Source organism: Cupressus sempervirens, chromosome 4, assembly GCF_028749045.1.
Source record: "Cupressus sempervirens isolate cs-2001-9-10 chromosome 4, ASM2874904v1, whole genome shotgun sequence".
NCBI lineage: Eukaryota > Viridiplantae > Streptophyta > Pinopsida > Cupressales > Cupressaceae > Cupressus > Cupressus sempervirens.
Genome location: NC_143121.1, coordinates 14,962,268 through 14,982,512, shown reverse-complemented (window position 1 = coordinate 14,982,512; position 20,245 = coordinate 14,962,268). Strand labels below are relative to the sequence as shown.

The window sequence follows — 20,245 nt, the reverse complement described above, 5'->3', positions numbered from 1 at the left end:
ATCTCCAATGATAGCATGAATAATCCATTTAGTACAAAGTTCAAGGCCTTTTTTTTGAGTGGAAAGTATGCCAAGACCACCAAATTCTTTTGAGAGACAATTAAAAGCCCATGTAACTCTGTGAAACCCATGATGATTTGAACCAGAAGCCCAAAGAAAATCCATAAGAAATATTTCCAATTTTTGATAAGAAGAATTGGAGGGAGCTCAACAAAAAGAATAATGAACATGAGTAGCTACAAGAACCTTCTAGAAAATTTTGAATTTATGAGCAAGGGAGAGCAGTTTTGTAATCAAATAATCAAGCTTCTTGGTGATCTTGGTAAGTACAACATTCCAAAGTTCAACAAGTGAAGCCTAGAAAGCAAAAGGAATTCCTAGAAAGCAAAAAATCTCCCCATGCGTAACTCATTTCCATTCAAACTGGTTGAGCCAAGGTATAACTGGCAAAAATGACTAGTAGAAGTAGAGCATTTTATGCCATTGAATATTAGATATATAGGCTTGACAAAAGCTATCTAGGCAACTTAAAGAATTGTTTATGTTTTCTTTGTCCTCTAAAAGAGTGAGAAAGGAATCATCTACAAAGTGGCCATTGACTAGTTGTGAATATGATTCGAGGAAGGAAATGCCATAAAATAGTCTAGAAGACATAGAATGAGCTCGCAAATAGCAAAAACCTTTAGCAGCAAGAACATAAAGTACTGGAGCCAAAGGGAAACCTTGTTTGATTGAGAAAAAAGGCCAAAAGCCTTTGATTTTGAATTATTGATGGTAATGCAAACATTAGCATCACCAAAGAGCATCTCTGCGGACTGTAAAACATTGGGACCAGAACCCAGAGCCTAGAGCATAGCCAAAATAAAGGGCCAGTCAATATGATAATAAGCTTTAGCAAAAGCAATATTTAGAAAGATGGCCTTCTAGTTGGACCTGTGAACCCATTCTATGCCTTCCTAGATAGCAATAATGTTGTTGAAAATATATCTCGACTTAATAAAGCTAGTTTTCTCAAGGCACACAATTAAAGGCAACATGTGCCATAATTTGAGAGAGAGTGCCTTGGAAATAATCTTATAAGACACATTCAAAAGGGTAATGGGCCTTAAATTGCAAATGTCCTCTCGATCATTAACTTTAGGTATGAATTTGATATTTCCTTTATTTATAATGGCTCCTAATCTTTTAGAATGATAGGCTTCAAGATAAACTTTATGTAGATCAGGACATATATGCTCTTAGAGGTGTTTGTAAAATTCATAGGGAAACCCATCATAGCTAGGGGATTTTTCATTAGCCATGGAGTAGACCATCTCTTTAAGGTCTCAGAGGGAAATAAGTTGCTCACAAAAAGCACGTTGCTCAACTCCTAGGCAATCTGGAGTAATAGAGATACACCTTTTGAGAGCTTCCTCTTGAGTAACCAAATTTCCCTTTGAAGCAAAAATGTTCTCATAGTGATGAACATCAAGGATGTCAAGGAGACTGGAAAGAATAGTTGTTCCTTGTTTGATCTTTTTAATCCCAACTTTGGTATGTCAGGCACAAAGAGCCTGAAATAACTCTTTCAAAGTTTTATTGCCAACCTCTAGTAGCAGTTAATATTGGGATTAAAAAGGCCCAATTTATTGCACATGTAGTACTAATCTTCCCTTTCCCCAGCTATTCAGTGAAAGGGTAGAATGCCATCTTTTTCAAAGACCACGTCAACCATATTGAAGTCACCGCACATAACAAAAGTTGCTAGAGCCAAGTTTTCAGCTAGCCAACCACACATCTTGGATCTTTCCAAAACATCATTGGAAGCATAAACATTAATGACTCCAAAAGAATGATTGTTAATAGAAATAAAATGCGAAATAACTCTATGTGTGGGGTCAGAACTAGGCAAAATAATAGTAGAATGAAGAAAAGGAAAAAAGAGAGTAACTACACCACCTCGGCTAGATTTTTACTAAGAGGAAAACATAACTCCATCCTGCCAAATGATCCGACACATAGAAGAGAGCATGAAACTAGAAATATTAACTTCTTGTAGATAGAGAAAACCTAAATTACCAAGTTTATGATAGTTATCCCAAACATAGTACTTTCTGGAGAGTTTTGTGAGACCTAACATTCCATGATAAAAAATTCATGAAAATTCTTCCATATCATCTTCATCCTCATGAGAGGAGTAGCTATTCTGCAAGAAGGTAGAAACCTAGTGGAAATCAAGAGGAAAATCCTTTGTACTTATAGTCTGCCATTACACCTTTGGTATCTTTGCACATCTAGGAGGATTACAAGAATTCCACATTTCTTGTGGTGCTATGGAGGAAGTAGCAAGAGGGGTACGAACCATAGACTAGATAGAAGCCCTAGTGGCCGCCTTAATCTCCTGCATACTAGTAGGTTTTGAAACCTATGAAAACCCCAAAATAGGTGTTATAGAAACTACTTGCATCCCTACATTGAAAGGAATTGATACTCTTGTGGGGATAAAAGGAGTGATGGTGACTGCTACTTAGTACTATTTAGGGGGCAAGGGATTCAAGGTAGCCTTGCCCTTGCACTCAACAGTAACCCATTCTTTGTTTTTCCCTTTTTTTTTTTTCCCTTTGGCTAGCTTGGTAGGTGCTTCTTTGAGCATGGGCTTAACACTAGGCATAGCCAAAGGGAAATCCCTAATCTTGTGTTCTGTAGACTAGCACCTATAACAGGTGTTTGGGAGGTTCAAATCGAGCACCATTAGAGAGAAGGTTTGAGCCCCAATCTATATTTCCATGGAATCCTTAAGATCCCTGGAAAGATCAACCTCGACACAAACACATCTCTATGGGTGAGCATTTAAAAATTTCTCAGGCTCCTTTGTGATAACTTTGCTAAGGGTTTTGGAAATGGACTCAATGAAAGGCCAGCATGGCAAGGGTAAACTTGGGAGATCAACCCACACAAGAACCCTAAGCTTTTTATCATTTGAGATTGTGAAGTCTTGCGACCATTTTTAAAGAACAAGAAGGGACAAACACACAAACCAAGGTCTATTGTTAAAGACCGCATCTACCTGTGATAGTTTAGCGAAGTGAAATAAAAAAAACCTTTGGTAAGGTTTTGCACAATGTCAAGGTGGACTTCATGAGGAGTCCAACACTTGTTATCCCATTCTCATTGCATAGCTTCCAGAGGAGTCCTACCCACAAAATACCTTATCAAAGTATGTTGCTCTTGTAGACACCTAAATTTGATTACACTATTTTAGTAATCCTATTTAGTTATCTAAAAAGGCATTATTAATTAAATTTCTATTTAATTAATCCTTTGTCATCCCCTAGTTGATTAATTTAATTAATCATCTATAGTCCTAATTGATAAATCAAATAATCTATTATTTATCAATTAAATCCTATTCTTCTATCTAATTCCAAAAATCCCCATTTATTAAATAAATCTATTTGATAAATGAAATCCTCAAATCTAAAAACTCCTAACTTATCCCTAATCCTTCATTTAGCCTAATCCACCCCATCCACCCATACTAACCAAGCTTAGCCACTAACTCACCCACCCTCATTAATGCCATCCACTTGCACATCTCTAACATCCCTAATCTAATCCTAAACCCAAGCCTAATCCACCCCCTAATGTTGTCACATTCCTTAAACGAGTTTAAGACTTTCCTAATCCAAAACAAAGTCTCCCCTCAAAAAACCCAACCACTAAGTCATGAGTGCTCTTACAAAACATAAAAGACTCTTACAAACCCACTCATGACTCTTACACCCATCTTCCACACTCTTCCCTCTTCCACACTCATTCCTCTTACATCCCTCTCACACTCATCCTCCTTGTGACAAGTGTCACCTTCCCATTGGTTCTAAACAAGCACAATCCATGTGCTCCCCTTTGAGTGCATCTTAGCCCTCCTTAAGCCTTCATCCATCCTTGCATCTAAACCCTCCATCCCTCAAGCCCTTAGCCTATAAATTGAATCCCATCCCAAGCCATTTCATCAACAATCTTTGAGCTAAAGTTACCATGCTATTTTGAGAACCAAAGCCATCAACCATACCCTTATAATGCCAAATTGAGAGCTCACAAAGCTACCAATTTGCCATTACCCATCTCCATTGAAGCAGCTTTTGAGCATCTTGAGCATACATCCACAGCAAAAGGACACATCTATAGAATCAAGAAAGCATGGAGTGTTTTCTCTTGTGAGGTTTGCACTTCTTATTTTCTTTCTTAGTCTAATCATATATGTGAATTTAGTTTTTGGTTTGTGAATGTTTACTTCATTTTTTAATGTTCTTTGCATACTGATTCTGGTTCTACAGCTCTAACCAGTCACATGTAGCATCAAATTCTTGTAAAGGAATGATAATATCAAGATTACCTCATGAAAAACCTTCGGGACAAACTTGCAAGGGCATTTGTTCTATGGTAACACCATGGAAAATCTAAAACAATAGCGTGAACACCATAAACAACTAGTTCACCACTGGGCAAGGCCATTATATCATACCCTAAAAGCTCTCGCAATAAATGTGGTGTAACAAGTGGAAATTACAGAAGGAAAGCTCAGACAAAGAGCTGTACACAAGAAAACTACAAGTTTGCATCATAAGAGAAGATTATTAAAAACCTAAATCCAGCAATCTACTACTACAAAACTTCTCATCTTTCCTTGAAGTATCATAAATCTATTTAAAAATATTTTTCTTTTATATTTAATTTTGAAATAATATTCAATTTGTTTTCTTTTCTTTCCATTTCATTTTAAATTCATTCAATAACCTAGTCCCATTATGAAACATATGTAGTTCCATATTATCAAGGATAAGATAAGTACAAGTTAGCTCCATACTCATTGGAAGATTTTATATTATGAAGGATAAGATAGGTACAAGTTGGTTCGATATGATGATGATTAAAAACCAAATAGAATCTTTCCTATTTTCCTTCTATTTGTCACAATCATTTAGTTTTCACCACTAAATTTAGCAGAAATAATAGTGAAGAAGCTAAAGAGTATAGGACTATGGCATATAGATCAAGCACACATCCTCCAAAAATTGCTTTAGCTCCTAGAATTATTCAGCTCCTCAATCCACTAGTTAAGTTTTCTTCTTTCTTCCTTGCATCTTTCTAATGTTTTGAAAAAAGGTCTATTGGATTTATAAGATCTATTTTCTACAACTGAACATTATTGTAAGCTTCTAAAAAATACTTAAGCACCTGAAATACAAAGAAGCTATTGCAGCAATTTAATTTTTTTTCTCATAGAAAATAATAAACCTTAATTTTTTAGATGGCATTTGTGCCTGCCCACTATTTTAAAGCCAATTAGTTTTCCTCATTGCTTGTTTATTACTAGTCTAAAATATAGAATAATAAAATATGAGTGTTCAGAGTCACATTTAGCCGCTTCGCCATTGAAAAATAGGGGATTCTCTAAGATTTATAGTACAGAGAGCAAGACTATGGCTCTGGGAATTAGGATCTTTTAATTAAAATTAACGGTAAAGTTATTCAAAAAAATGTCTTTAGATGGAAAAATGTTCTATTTTAAGTATAGATATATAGTTAATTACATCTTTACATTCTCTCACCTTGATGATAGATCACATAGTGTGATTTGATGATGCTAAAAGAACACACCTAATAGAATCCAGAAGCAAAATTTCATATGACAAATGGATTGTGGAAATCTAATAATACAATTTTTTTGGTTTATATATGTTTAATGGAATTAATTTTATAATTCATTTGGTTGTTGGAACTAGTGATGTCAGAACAAGAATTTGAACAATTATAATTTTTTTAATCTAGATTATGGTTTTTAGAATATGATTGGAATATTTTGCTTCACAAATCATAATGAAAAGATTCATTTCCTTCATTTGATTCCATATTTTTGGAGTTGGAATTCTAATTGAATAAGTATTTTACTTCTTCAAGAATCCATTAATCCTAGTTAAAAACTTCAAACCAAACCTCACATCTATCTGGTTAGCAAAATTCTAAGAGAAAATGGAGCATGAACTATCAATGGCTAACCAAATTCAGTGGTGAAAAATCCTCCACCATTCTCATGGTAAAACTAGTAAAGAAAACTCCTCCATACTCACGATTGGACACTCTTTTTCATAGGTTGTTGGTCACCAGTTCGAGTCTCATCCAAGGAAGTTCTAGTTTGAATGTCATTGCTTCCATTCTAATTATGATCAATTGAAGGTGTGAGCTTTGAAGACTCCAAGATGCCTTAGCTTCTCATCCAAAAAGGCAACTGCATTGCACCCGTTTTACCCTCACGCTCAACAAGCTATATTCCACACCAAAATTCACACCTTTTTTTCTTTTACAATTCCCTAAATAATACAATACTCATCTAGTTGTTAGTTTGGTTAGGTTGGATAGTTGTTCGTCCTAATGTAATTATTTTGCAAATAATAGTTTTTCTAATTAGTTGAAGTAGGGAAAAGTATTTGTTAAATATTTGTTTTAAACTCAATCATTGATTGAGAATCAAACTCAATTGTTCATTTTCCAATAGGAGTAGTATATAAAGAGGTTAGGGGGCCATATGGAGAATACAAGTTGGAGAAGCATTCCAAGCATTAGAAAATGAATTTGCAATGATAGCAAACAATCTTGCAATGTTAGCAAGGGTTTATTGATAGGGGATAGTAGTGGAGAATATCTGTTGGTGTTTGAATATACTGGAGGGATTTTAATTATCCCAATGAGAATATGACATATCTAGGCGTAGCTAACTCCCATTATCAACATATCATTTTAGACAAAGGGCCAACAATAAGGGTTGGCCCTTCTTCTACTTCGAGCTCTACTAAACCTAGGTGGGTAGACCTCAGATTCAAATGATACCGTGCCAGTGCAAAAACATATCCCTGAATCTATTAAGTAGATTTTACCCTTATTATCTCCTAATAACTCATGAAATGACATAGACCTACAATAGCTAAATGCAAATAATGAATCTCATAAGCTGAGTGAGGGTTAAAATATTATAGCTCTTCAACATAAAATGTAAAGATGATTTGAATTTGATTTTGATTTTATTTGGGTGGGGAAAGCAGATGAAAACCAAGTATAGAAAATAAACTAATGATCCTATAGCTTAGTAGTGCCTGATCCGTTGGGCAATTAATGAATCTCCCTCATGCATTTTGGATATCTGATACTTATTCATATATTCAGATATATGATATATCCATTCACCTTGTAAATAGACATCAATGTTAACCTAAATCTCATTCTTACATGATATCCCCCTCCATAAACCTACAACTCTGTTGAATCTCTGAGGCATTTACATAATTTCTTGAATTACAAGCAATAATGAAGAAACATAGAGCCTTAAGGGACTACACTTATGATCTAGGCTCTTTGTTCAAAGACCATAAAACATCACAACTCAACTGAGAAAGGAGACAAGATTTGAACTGAAACTAAACACTTGCAGCTCACTATATTAATTTCCATTAAATAACACATGAAAATGCATGAAATTAACTCACAAAAAACCTAATAAACCAAACTATTCAATGAATAAATGTTGCCATACAAGAAAGAAAATGGCGGGAATGAGAAATTGATGGGATGGGAAGGGGGTATCATAGCCAAAGCAAAAGCTTCATGGTCTAGAGCTAGCACATCCCAGATCATCCACTCAGAACTCATCAATTCTAGGCTAATTCTACTAAATGCCTTCATTCCATAGAAAACTTTCCAAAATTCCAACCCGTACAATGAATGAAAGAAAGAAATATATAGCAAGAAGTGAATTCCCAGATCTGCTATGCAATTGACATCTGTCCACTCAAAATTCAATCTGGACAACAACTGAATAACTTCTTTCTAATCTCTCCCCTCAAATGGTGAATCAAATCTTCAATTAGTTTTGCGTCCAAAAAGTACAAAACATATAAAATATTTGATTGAACAAGTAACTGATTTGATGCTTGATCTAGAACAACAAAATTTGGTTAAAAATGAACTCAAGAAGGGTAAAAATATTTCTAGAATTCATTTTAAGCTTCAACAAACATCAATATATGTTCCCCAACTGATTCTAACATCCCATGATGAATTCTACCCCTTTTACTAAGAATGCACCAAAAATTACAGAATTGCTTTTAGATGGAACTGATGAATTGTTGTAAAAAATATGATCTCAAATTGGAAAATTTACTTCTTCCTAGTTCCAACGGTATACTACATGACCTAGTTTGGATAAAAAATGCCTCCATGGTAGAAATTTGAAAAATTAGGTCCTGGACTATGGCAGATCTTTAAAAATGATTATTTTAAAATTATATAGTTTGAACTATATAAAACTCCAATTTTATTTAAATATTTCATTTTATGCAATGATCTTCTCTAAATTTTCATTTGAACTTCATTTTTACTTATCCCTCCAATCTACCATTTCCATATGCCCATCTTTCATTAGGCCATGACATTTGAAATTTCTTTGATTAATCAATTAATACACATTAATTAATTCTAATTCATGTAGCACTAGAGGCCTCCAGAATTGGCTTTACATTCATACAGAATGAGTTTCCTTTATACCTTTATGACCCTGGCGTATCCTCAAAGCCTTCTAAAGTTTTCTTTGCATGCTTACGCTCACATGAATGTTCAAAATTTTTCTTTTACACCCATACGGGCACCAACATACTATCAAAAGCCTTTATTTTATGCCTTACAATCTTACGCCTTCAATCTCCCTTTTTGACTTTACACTCACACGTGCGTGTATCACCAGAGAGGTCTGAAAATTGTTTCACATTTTCACAAGAGCTTCATTTTTTCTAAGGTCTTAATGCTTCCAACATCCACCTCTCGACCTTATGCTAGGTGTAACACTGCAGGGGCTTTATTTTTAACTTTCACACATATGCTCAAGCCTTTAGCATAGCGGTGTAAGCCTTTGAAATTTTCTCTCTGATGATATGACTAGCCGCCAAGTGGCACTTCCTAATTATTCACTCAATTTGCATCATCTGCAACATCACCATCTACTCTGGGCTTGATGCCATGTGTCACATGCCTACATTCCCACTTTGTTTAATCGGCAAGCATCTTCTTCTTGCAAAATTGCACCATCCATTCATTTGGACATGTGGCAACATTCTATGCATCGATATTTATTTGAACTAGTGGTGCCACCTCATCACCACTTCATTTACAGTTGGCCCCACTACCTAGGAACTCACTATGTCGCTATACTAACTTCCCTACATCTTTTCTTTAGTGATATAGCGAGAACCACATGATCCACCATGTGTCGTGATCTCATTCACTTGATTCCATGTCAGCATTTTATCCATAGTCTACTCACCAAATTTCCTCCTTTGATTTGTTGTCAGGTTGCTACTTGTCATTTAGTAACTTGCTGATGCTACCACCTTATCTCTACATAGAATCCATCACTGTCCTACTAGATTCTAGGTTTTCTGGCGATTCGCTATGTTGCTAGATGGAAATCCTTGGATGTGTTGGCTAGCGAGGTAGAAACTGCCAAATTCTAGACTTTTCTAGTGGCTCATTCCTGCTGAAGTCACCTTTTTCCATATGTCTTTGTTCAAAATTAGTGTTTGACTATGTCCAACTCCAGCCATCCAAGCCAACCTGTGTGCACTTGCCACTTTTAAAAGGGTGTGTCCTTTAAGACACTTGCTATGCATATGCCAGAGTATTTGAAGATTTAAAAATGCCCCCACATAGGCAATGTGGGACAAATGTGGATTCACATTTTTTCCTCTATTCTTTGTGATTGCTCCTTGCTGCCATGAGTGCTTTCTTTTCCTTGCATGGTGAAATGCCCACTTGGCATTAAATACTCCACTATTTCCTACGCGGTGTCTTCTCTTTTTTATTTGGTGCTTCCATTTCTCTTAACCCCACAGATCCCATGATTTCTCTCTCCATGCTGATTGCATCTACAACAAGCTCCATTGATTTCTTTTGGGCGTGAATGCTCCCTTGGACTGGAGTTCTCCCTTTATAACTTGCAAATCTTATTGAGGCAGCTGTCTTTTTATATCTGTATCACACCTTATCTACAATGTGATCTCTACTTTATGTGGGAGGGTGCTCTATTTTTATGATTCGTCCCTTGCTCTAACAATGTGGGGCTTTTGTGTTTCTTAATACATGCATTGCCAATTTCATGCGTGGGGCTTTTGTGTGTGCCAATTTCATTGATTTGTATTCCAACTAACAAAACATTTTGATGCTCTTACAAATGAAACAACTTTAAACTGAGAATGTAGGTTCTCTTGTATGGACACTAAGCATTTCCAAAGTGGTAGGTCATCACTCAAACACCATCTAGGCCTAAAACTGACAACCAACTATACATGCATAAAAGGCACTTTAGGGCATTGATTCTTAAAAAATTTCAATATGTGACTGAAAATTGACTATGCAATTTTTAGTCCCAATAGTGGTTCTATCTGGGGATGCATGTCCCTTGTGGACATGGCAAGATTTTAGATCTTTGGGAGAAGCAAACCACACACTTGAACTTCAAAAACTCCTCTTGAACAACTTTATTGAAAGCAAGAAATCTACTCCTACTATGTACAACTGATGGCCCCGGGCCACCAAAGAGTTTTAGAACTCCTTACCTCTATCATAGGCTTGATTTTCATTGACATTCTCTTGAGGAAAACTAAGATTCACAATTACATTAGTTTCACCACATACATCTAATTTTCTCATTAACAGGTCAGGTGAAACAAAACTGCTATCATTACTTCCATAGTGCATATAAATATCAAACATAATTTCTTCATCTTGCTCACTATGAAAAAATGGCTCAACATGATCATAAAAACTGATATCAAATTGAAACTGATCACTACTGACTGAATCATGGATTCTTTCAACTGGAAACATAAAGTGCCCATATTCAACTTCATTCAACGAGTTACATGGATCAAATTGTAACCCACCTTATGCATCCATATATGAAGAGTATATAAACTTTGATTTCTCTCATTTGCAACATCAATACACCATATATCAAACTGAATATAAACTACATTTTCGTCATATTCCAACAAATGATTAGATCTCAAACCACAAGAATTATCATGAAATTGCATTCTAATAGTATGCTGATCTATATCAATTTCTTCCTCAAATAACTCACTAGGATAAACCAATTCATTACTATTACTTTCCTCATCACATGAGCTATTTGAATTTATCTCATCTTCATGAAAATAAGAAAACCATGAACTAGCAATAGATCTTATCTCTACATCTTTATTTTCAACATAGACGTCATCATGTGTATTGATGTGCAAACTACCATCATATACACCTCCAAAACTTGACATAGCATATTCTGAAACTACATTTTCAAATGACTTCACCAAATGAATTTGCATAACGTGTCAAAGCACAAGAATCCTTAGATAGATTAGCATACCTTTCAAAATCATGAGCCAACAAATCAGAAATGTCATCAACACTTAATGAGATTTCATCCCTAGTTTCTTCCCCTTGGCTATGATCATTATCTAGATAGCTTGATACATTTGTAATAGAAAACTTGTTAGTAATATCTTCTAAAAAATCAACATTCTAATCATCACATACATCTTCTTCTTTAGAAAATACCTCAACAAATGGCATCATAACACAATCACATTCATCACTAGAAGAAAGACTATCACTAGTGTTACCTTTTTCCTCTTCTTGACAATCATCATCATAAAAAAATGAATCCACACTATGCATATTATCAAGTTGCTGATTACTATCATCTAATTCATAAAACTGAGACTCTTCATATTCAATATCACCTTCAACAGATTCATTATATTCATTAACATTAGACTCATTAGCCTTCAAAACATTTTCAACCTCAATGATAAAATATTGGATTTCACACATCTTATCTAATCTTATCTTGGCTGGCCAATCAACCGAACGTGGCATAAAAACTTCTAAGAGTACCATTGGCCATGAAGACTCCGCAGGTCTGAAAAACTCATCAAGATTCATAACTACTGATTTGAACTTCATGTAAATTTGAAATCCACTAAGACCCCCAATATTACCAATTGCACTTCTTAACATTACGATAGTCTTATCATGAATCTTTCTTTTCAATCTAGCAATATTTGAATGGACAATTTCAAGAGTCTGCACATCACTTTCGGACCTAGACTCATAATCTATCTTATAAAATTTTAAAACTCCTAACTCTTTTTCTTAGTGTTGAAACCACTAGATGGAGGCAACCATTTTTACCATTCAATTTTCATGAAAAATAGATACATGAAAAGATGAAATACCTTTATGTGTTGCTGTATGAAACCTTAGATCTACTGATTGGCACAGGTACAAGCATGAAACCCTTTACACCATAGATAGAATCATTTGTAGAGTTGCCACCTCCTTAAAGAGGAAAATGAAATCACAACAGTGATTCACCTCTTAAAATTGATTAATCCAGCAGATACAAGCAACCAGATAAACCATTAATTAGGAAACTTATAATTTCTCTTTCCAAAAAAACTAGATCTACCCAAAAATAATGAAAGCCTCTGATATTTTAAAAAAAATCATGCACTTTTAGATAGGTTTACTTTAGAATCACCACTCACACTTAGTGAGAAAAGATTTAAAACACTTTTACCATTTGTAGATTCTGAACCAAACTTTCAATATGGGAAACTTGCAGATCACTAACACCTTGGAAAGAGGGTACACTTTATAAATTGATTCTTGACTTTGAACCTTTTGTAATAGGACTTGTAAAGACTGAACTTGTTGGATAGTGTTGTCCTTGATGTCACACAAAATGTCATATCAGTCTTTAATCTCAATTAAATGAGTTCAGAAAGTGATAATCGAGTCATCGAAGAAAATAAAACAGACAGTAATAATCGAGCTCACTCGGTCATCGAAGGAAAGATGGAAAAGTTAGTTTTCACCGAGCTCACTCGGTCATCGAAGGAAAGATGGAGAAGTCAGTTTTCACTGAGCTCACTCAGTCATCAAAGTGGAGTCAGTTTCACCAAGCTCACTCGTTCATCATAGAGAACTCAGTGCTTACCGAGTTCACTCGGCGACTGAAGGATTTCACGGAATTCTCTGTATTAATCGGGCTCAGTCGGTTAACACAAGAATTATTTTTGAACAGATTTTACCATGCTGGGTCAGCTAGTAAAGGGATTTGTTTAATCTTGCAATTCAACCGAGTGTTGGAATAATTGTTTTCCAAGTTATTTGAGCCGACTTGATAATCTGAAATATATATATATATATATATATATATATATATATATATATATATATAGAGAGTTATTCAAGTTGTAAAAGTGTGTGAGAAAAAAGGTGTAAAAATAAGTGAAGAACAAGAGAAGCAAGGATGCGAAAGCAAATACTTGGATAAGAGGAGACTGAGCGAATCATGATGAAGGATTAAAGGAGCTGTAAAGTTGTATTTGATTAGTAAGGATCCAATCAAGCCGAACAGAGATCTGTAATCACCAAAAGGTAAGTTGCATATTATTTAGGGCACTTCATTGTTGCTTTATAACCTTTGCAGCAGTGAATCCAAATCTCTTAATAGAGTTGGTTTAACAGCCATTTTGTAAATCCTCTAACAAGGTGACAATTCAGTTGAATTGTTCTAAAGACCTCTAGCAAGGCCACTTCTAACAGAGTGTTTAAATCCTCTAACAGGGTTACACCTAACAGTGTGTTTTTGTAACCTTTAACAGAGTTGGCTCCTAATAGGGCTCACTTCAGAAGAGTGAAAAATAGTAACTAGTTACATTGGTGGTTTTTCCCATATTGGGTTTCCACGTTAAATCTGGTGTCTCTAGTGTTTGAGTTTGTAGAATTGTTTTGATATCAGTTCTTAATGGTTTTTATTATTTGCTGCAATATCAAGTTTCAGTAATCTGTAAAATAGATCAAACTTTTAGACATCGAAGGGACTGTGAAATGTTTTTGTAGTAACTGATTCACCCCCTCCCCCTCTCAGTTACTTCATTCTCATTTCCAAGAATTGGTATCAGAGCTTTTGGTACTTGCAGGAGAAGATTTCAAGGATCTAAGCAAAAGATCAGGATATCTTACAAAAGAGAAATTCCAAAACTTAATAGAGATAACTTCTTAGCATGGCAAGGATTGATGAAACTTCATCTGGCTACTGTTGGTGATACTGGAGTGAAATACCTTGAAGAAAAATAAGAAGAACCTTCTGGCACACTGTCAGTCAATGATATTGGTGAAAAGAAAACTCACAACAACATGATGATAGACATAGCATCTGCTCTCAGCTATGAAGAATTTGATGACATTAAGGACTGCAAAACTGCCTTTGACATGTGGAACAAGCTAAAAGAAATCTATGGAGGGGATGAAAATGTGAGAAGAGCAAAAATAGAAAGTCTAAGAGGACAATTTGATCAAATGAGGATGAGAGAGGATGAAAACATTGCAAAGTATGTTGAAAGAGTTAAAGCATGTGTAAGTGCAATCAGGGCAGCTGGTGGTGACATCAAAGGAGAAACAGTTGTAAGAAATTTTTTTAGAACCTTGCTTCTCGTTTATGCAATCAGAGTGTCTGAAATTCAGGAAAGAAGATGTGAAGCAAATCATCAAATAAATCTTGAGGCCATAGTTGGGAGATTAACTGCATTTGAACTAGATAACTTTGACAACTATGTTCCAGCTTCCAAGAACATGGAATCAACATTTGAGGCCTAACTTTCACTCAAGGAGAAAAACAAAAAGAAACTTCAGTCAGAAAGTGAAGATGAATCAAATCTAAGCTCAGAAAGTGATCTTGAAGTAATTGAAGCTCTTCTAGCAAGAAAATACTCTAGAGGTAGAGGAAAATATAAAGGTAAAGTTCCTCTAATATGTTTTTCATGTGAAGAAATTGGTCATATTGCAGCTAGGTGCCCAAACCAGCAGAACAATAATGAAAAGAAGGATCATAAATGGAATGGCAAGAAAGATTTTAAATCATTCAAGAATAAAGGTAAGAAATCATGTTTCATGGCTGAAAATTCTAAAGATTCTGATAATAGTGAGGATGAAATTGTTTATATTGCTGTTAAAGATGATTCTGACAATGATGAGGAAGATAAAATTGCTCTTATCTCTCATATAAGTAAGAATGATACATGGATTATAGACATTGGTTACTCACATCATATGACTGGTGATAAAACTAAGTTTGATTAGTTTGAAGATTATGATGGTGGCAGTGTAAGGTTTGGTAATAATGAACCTCATTTCATAAAAGGAAGAGGAAGAATCTATCCAACCAAAGAACTTGTTTGTAATAATGCCTATTGGGTTGAAGGTCTCAAACATAATTTTCTAAGTGCGGCATAGTTACTCAATATTGGATTCAAGGTGGAATTCATGCATGGAAAGGAAAGACTGTTGAATGAGAAAGGAAAGCTGATAGGATCTGGCACCCAAACTAAAGGTACCTTCTGTATATGAGAAAATGTTAGTATGCTAATAGAAACCAAATTTAAATAAAAGCTTCTACAAACTAAAAAAAATTCATAAACTTCAAGATAGACTAAGATGAGCTCTTAATTGAGAATATGAGCCATTAATGGGCTCTCTCAATAAGAAGCTCTCTTGTTGAGTAGCTTTGTCTAAATAGATAGGATGTATGCTCAAGCTTTATGCTTCAAAAAGGGCTTCAATGGATGATTGTGGATTTTTGGTGTGGATAGATGGCTTTAGTATGGATTTGGCTCTCAAAATAGCATTATAACTTTACTTCATGGATTGTGTTAAAATGACTTGGGAGAGGATTCCTTAAATAGGCAAAGGGCTTGAGGGATTGAGGGCTAAGATGCAAGGATGGGAAAAAGCTTATGGAAGGCTCAGATTGCATGAGAGGAGAGCACATGGATTGTGCTTCCTTATAGCCAATCAAGGAGTGACACATGTCACATGGTGAGAGGATGGAGGAAAGGGCAAGGATGAGTCAACAAAGGAGGCTCAAGAGATAAAATCTTCATAAAGACCCTCATAATGACTTGTAAGAGCAATAAAAGGGCTTGTAAGAGTCATTTATGACCTAGTGGACTTCATAAAGTTTTATGGTTGAGATATTTTGAGGGTGATGAGAGAAAATTCGACTTGGACTTGATTAGAAATGTTTTAAGCTTGTTTAGGCTTGTGCAAATGATTAGAGGATGGATTAGGATGGTTTAGGATTAGCTTAAGGATAGGCAAGTGGATGGCATTTAATGAGGGTGGGTGAAGGAAGAGATATTTGTTAACTTTGGCTTGGGTTAGTAAGTTTTAACCCATGTTTAGGGAATGTGACAAGGTTAGGAGGGGATTAGGATTAGGTTTAAAGACATCTTCTAGAAGAGTCTAGATTTTGGATGAGGATAAAGACTTTCTAGAATAGTCTAGAATTTCCTAGGATGAGGATGAAGACTTTCTAGAAGAGTCTAGAACTTCTTAGGATGAGGATAAATTAGATTTTTAGGAAATAAATAAAGTTTTATTTATTTCAAGGGTTTGGGTTGAGGAGATATTTATTAAAACTTTTTTAATAAACATGAGGATTAATATTTAATTTTAATTAAATATTTTGAGTTGGGGTTAGGGGTAGGAAATGATGAGATTAGCCTTTAATCGAAATTAAAGAAGGATTAGAAGATTTTGGAAGAGGTTATTGGTCATAAGGAAATTGGCCAATTTTTGGGCAAAAAATAAATTTTTTATTTATTTTAGGATTTTTGGTCAATTTATTAATTAAATAATTAATAAATAAGGAAATAATGTTTAAATAAGATTTAAACATTTTTGGGAGGGATTCCTTAATTAAATATTTTTAATTAAGATAAAGGGATTTAATGGCATAAAAATTAATTAATTAATTAATTAATAAATGATGATGTCATCAGGACTTTTTCAGAAAATAAAAATACTTTATTTTCTAAAGGTTTTTAGGTGTCTACACCTTCTTCTATCTAGAACTTGGTGAATGCTCATGTTTTATTGCTCAAATTGAAGAGAGTTGGTTGTGGCATAAAAGGTTGTGTCATGTCAACTTTGATAATTTGATAAAAATAAGAAAATTCAAGAAAGTAAGAGGCATTCCTAACATTAAAAAACCTGAGGTTGGTCTATGCAAGAACTGTCAGATTGGTAAAATGGGAAGGGCTAGTTTTAAAGGTAAAAACTATCAATCTGAAGATATATTAGAAATTGTGCATACTGATTTATGTGGACCTATTGGAATAGAAAGCTATACTGGAGAGAAATTTTTCATTCTCTTTGTTGATGATTACTCAAGAATGATGACTGTCATGTATCTAAGAAATAAATTAGAAGCATTTGAGAAATTCAAATGGTATTTGGTAAGAGTAGAAAAAGAAATAGGGAAAAGACTGAAATGTTTAAGGTTAGACAGAGGTGGTAAATTCATTTCACATGAATTCAATAACTTCTACATTGAAAGAGGTATTAAAAGATAGGTTTCAGCACTAGGAACTCTAGAACAAAATCGAATAGCTGAAAGAAGAAACAGATCCATTATGGATTGTGCAAGAACCCTGATGATAGAAAAGAACATTGCTATCAAATACTAGAAGGAAGCCATCATCACTGCAGTTTATACATTAAACTGAGTACAACTGAAAAAGGACTCATTCAACACTCCCTATGAATTATGGTATTGCTAGAAACCCAATGTAAGTTATCTGAAAGTATTTGGAAGCAAATGTTATATTTTGAAAGAATCTAGAAAAGGAAAATTTGATGTAAAAGGTGATGAAGGAATATTTTTGGGATATTCTTGTAAAAGAAAAGCATATAGATGTTTAAAGCTATCCACTCAAAAGGTCATAGAAAGTGCACACGTGAAAATTGATGAGTTTGCAGACAAATTAGAAGAAGAAAGCAAAAAGTTACCTGAAGACTACAAGAGATTTGTTTACATTGAACCAGATACTATACCAAGTATACCGTTCACTCAAAAATCCTCAACTCTTGAGTCTTTAGTAACCGAGTTGCAAATAGTTCAAACTGAGCCTCAGCAACTTTCAGACACTACCGAGCAAGTGTCTACCGAGTCTGAATCAGCCGAGCCAATATCTACTGAGCCAGAATAGCAAGAATCTAAAATACAGAAGGATAACAATGAAATTCATTCAAGAGGCAATGAACCTGTATTAGAAAAATATGTCAGAAGACATCATGCACCAAATCAGATCATTGGAGACAAATCTGAAGGAACCCTGACAAGAACTAAGTTGAAAAATACTTGTTTACTTGCTGATTTTGAACCTAGAAGTATTAAGAATGCACTAGAAAATGATAGTTGGATTGAGGCAATGAATGAGGAAATAGAACAGATAGAGAAAAACAAGACATGGACTCTTGTACCTAGGCCTAAAGATAAGAATATAATTGGAACCAAGTGGGTATTCAGAAACAAGTTGACTAAAGATGGTAAGGTATCCAGAAACAAAGCTAGATTGGTATGCAAAGGATACTCACAAGAAGAAGGTATAGATTATGGAGAAACCTTTGCTCCTATTGCAAGATTGGAAGGAGTCAGAACCTTACTTGCATATGCTGCTCACAAAGGATTCAAAGTTTATCAGATGGATGTCAAGTCAGCATTCCTCAATGGAATACTAGATGAAGAAGTTTACATTGAACAACCTGAAGGTTTTGTTGATCCAGATAAAAGGAACATGGTCTGAAAATTACACAAGGCACTGTATGGTCTGAAACAAGCTCCTAGAGCATGGTATGAAAGATTGCATAATTATTTTATTCAGATTGGTTTTCAAAGAGCTAATGATAATAGTAGCTTGTATATAAAGGAAGGTCCAGATAATAAGATTGTCTTGGCAGAAATATTTGTAGATGATATTGTTTTCACAGGGCATGATGATCTTTGCAAAGAATTTTCAGAACAAATGAACAAGGAGTTTGAAATGTCTATGTTTAGTGAGATAAAATTCTTTGTTGGTCTTCAAATCCAACAAAATAAGAATGGAATCTTCATCACTCAATCAAAATACATCAAGGAGATATTGAAAATTTTTAGTATGGAGGACTATAAACTTGTTGGAACTCCTATGTGTACTGGATTGAAACTTACAAAAGATGATGAATCCAAAGAGGTAGACCAAACATTGTATAGATCTATGATTGGAAAATTGCAATATGTAGTTCATACCAGGCCAGATATTGCTCTCGCAGTTGGTATTGTTGCAAGATTTTTAGCAAAACCAAGAGAAACTCAGCTGATGGCAATCAAGAGAATAATGATATATTTGAAAGGAACTGAAGATTATGGGCTATGGTACAAATTTAGAGGTAATTTGGATTTGAAAGATTTTACTAATGTTGATTGGGCAGGGAACCTTGATGACAGAAAAAGCACAAGTGGAGGAGCATTCTTTCTTGGAAAGAGATTGGTTTCTTGGACAAGCAAAAAGAAAAATTGTACATCCCAATCTACAGCAGAGGCAGAGTATGTTGCTGCAGCAATAAATTGTTCTAATATTGTTTGGTTTAAGCAACTATTGCAAGGAATGAAGATGGAAATCAAAGAACCAGTTGTTATGTTCTGTGATAATACAAGTACAATCAATATATCCAAGAATCCAGTGATGCATTCGAAGACCAAGCATATTACAATCAAATATCATTTTGTCAGAGAATTGGTGCAAGACAAGGAGATCAGATTGGAATATGTCCACACAAAGGAACAAATTGCTGATATATTCACAAAGCCCTTGTCTAAGGATGCATTTTTATATCTTAGAGGTATGTTAGGCGTCATTCCCCTATCTGAAGTTCACTAAAGGAAGCTTTAGTGATGCATCAACGCATACCAGATTGAAGATCTATCTGTTGATGCAGTTTAATCAGAAATCATTGCATATGAATCAGTAATATAGGTATATTGCAATTCACTTTATTTTTGTTGTCTTTGGCATGTGTTGTCAAAGAGGGAGAGATTTACTGTCATATCCTTCTAAAATTTATTAGACTTAAAAAAATCTTCTATGAAGCTCCTTAAAAGAAGGAGACTAGTGAAAGAGGGAGAAGTCTGTTATCTTGGTTTCAAAATTTCATTCTGTTATGACATGTTGTGTTGCCATCAATGCCAAAGAGGGAGATTTTTGGATAGTGTTGTCCTTGATGTCACACAAAATGTCATATCAATCTTTAATCTCAATTAACCAAGTTTAGATAG

The 20,245-nt window shown here is 34.7% G+C and overlaps 1 protein-coding gene across 1 annotated transcript in view; it reads left to right on the top strand.

The window, feature by feature from the left end:
* Nucleotides 1-4,524: 4,524 nt before the first annotated feature.
* Nucleotides 4,525-20,245, top strand: part of LOC149559692 (lipid phosphate phosphatase epsilon 2, chloroplastic-like) — a 175,015-nt gene continuing 159,294 nt past the window's right edge. The window contains exons 1-2 of the mRNA XM_089827463.1: nt 4,525-4,593; nt 4,925-5,030. Of these exons, the coding sequence (XP_089683589.1) occupies nt 4,525-4,593; nt 4,925-5,030 (175 nt within the window). The remainder of the gene's footprint in view (nt 4,594-4,924; nt 5,031-20,245) is intronic.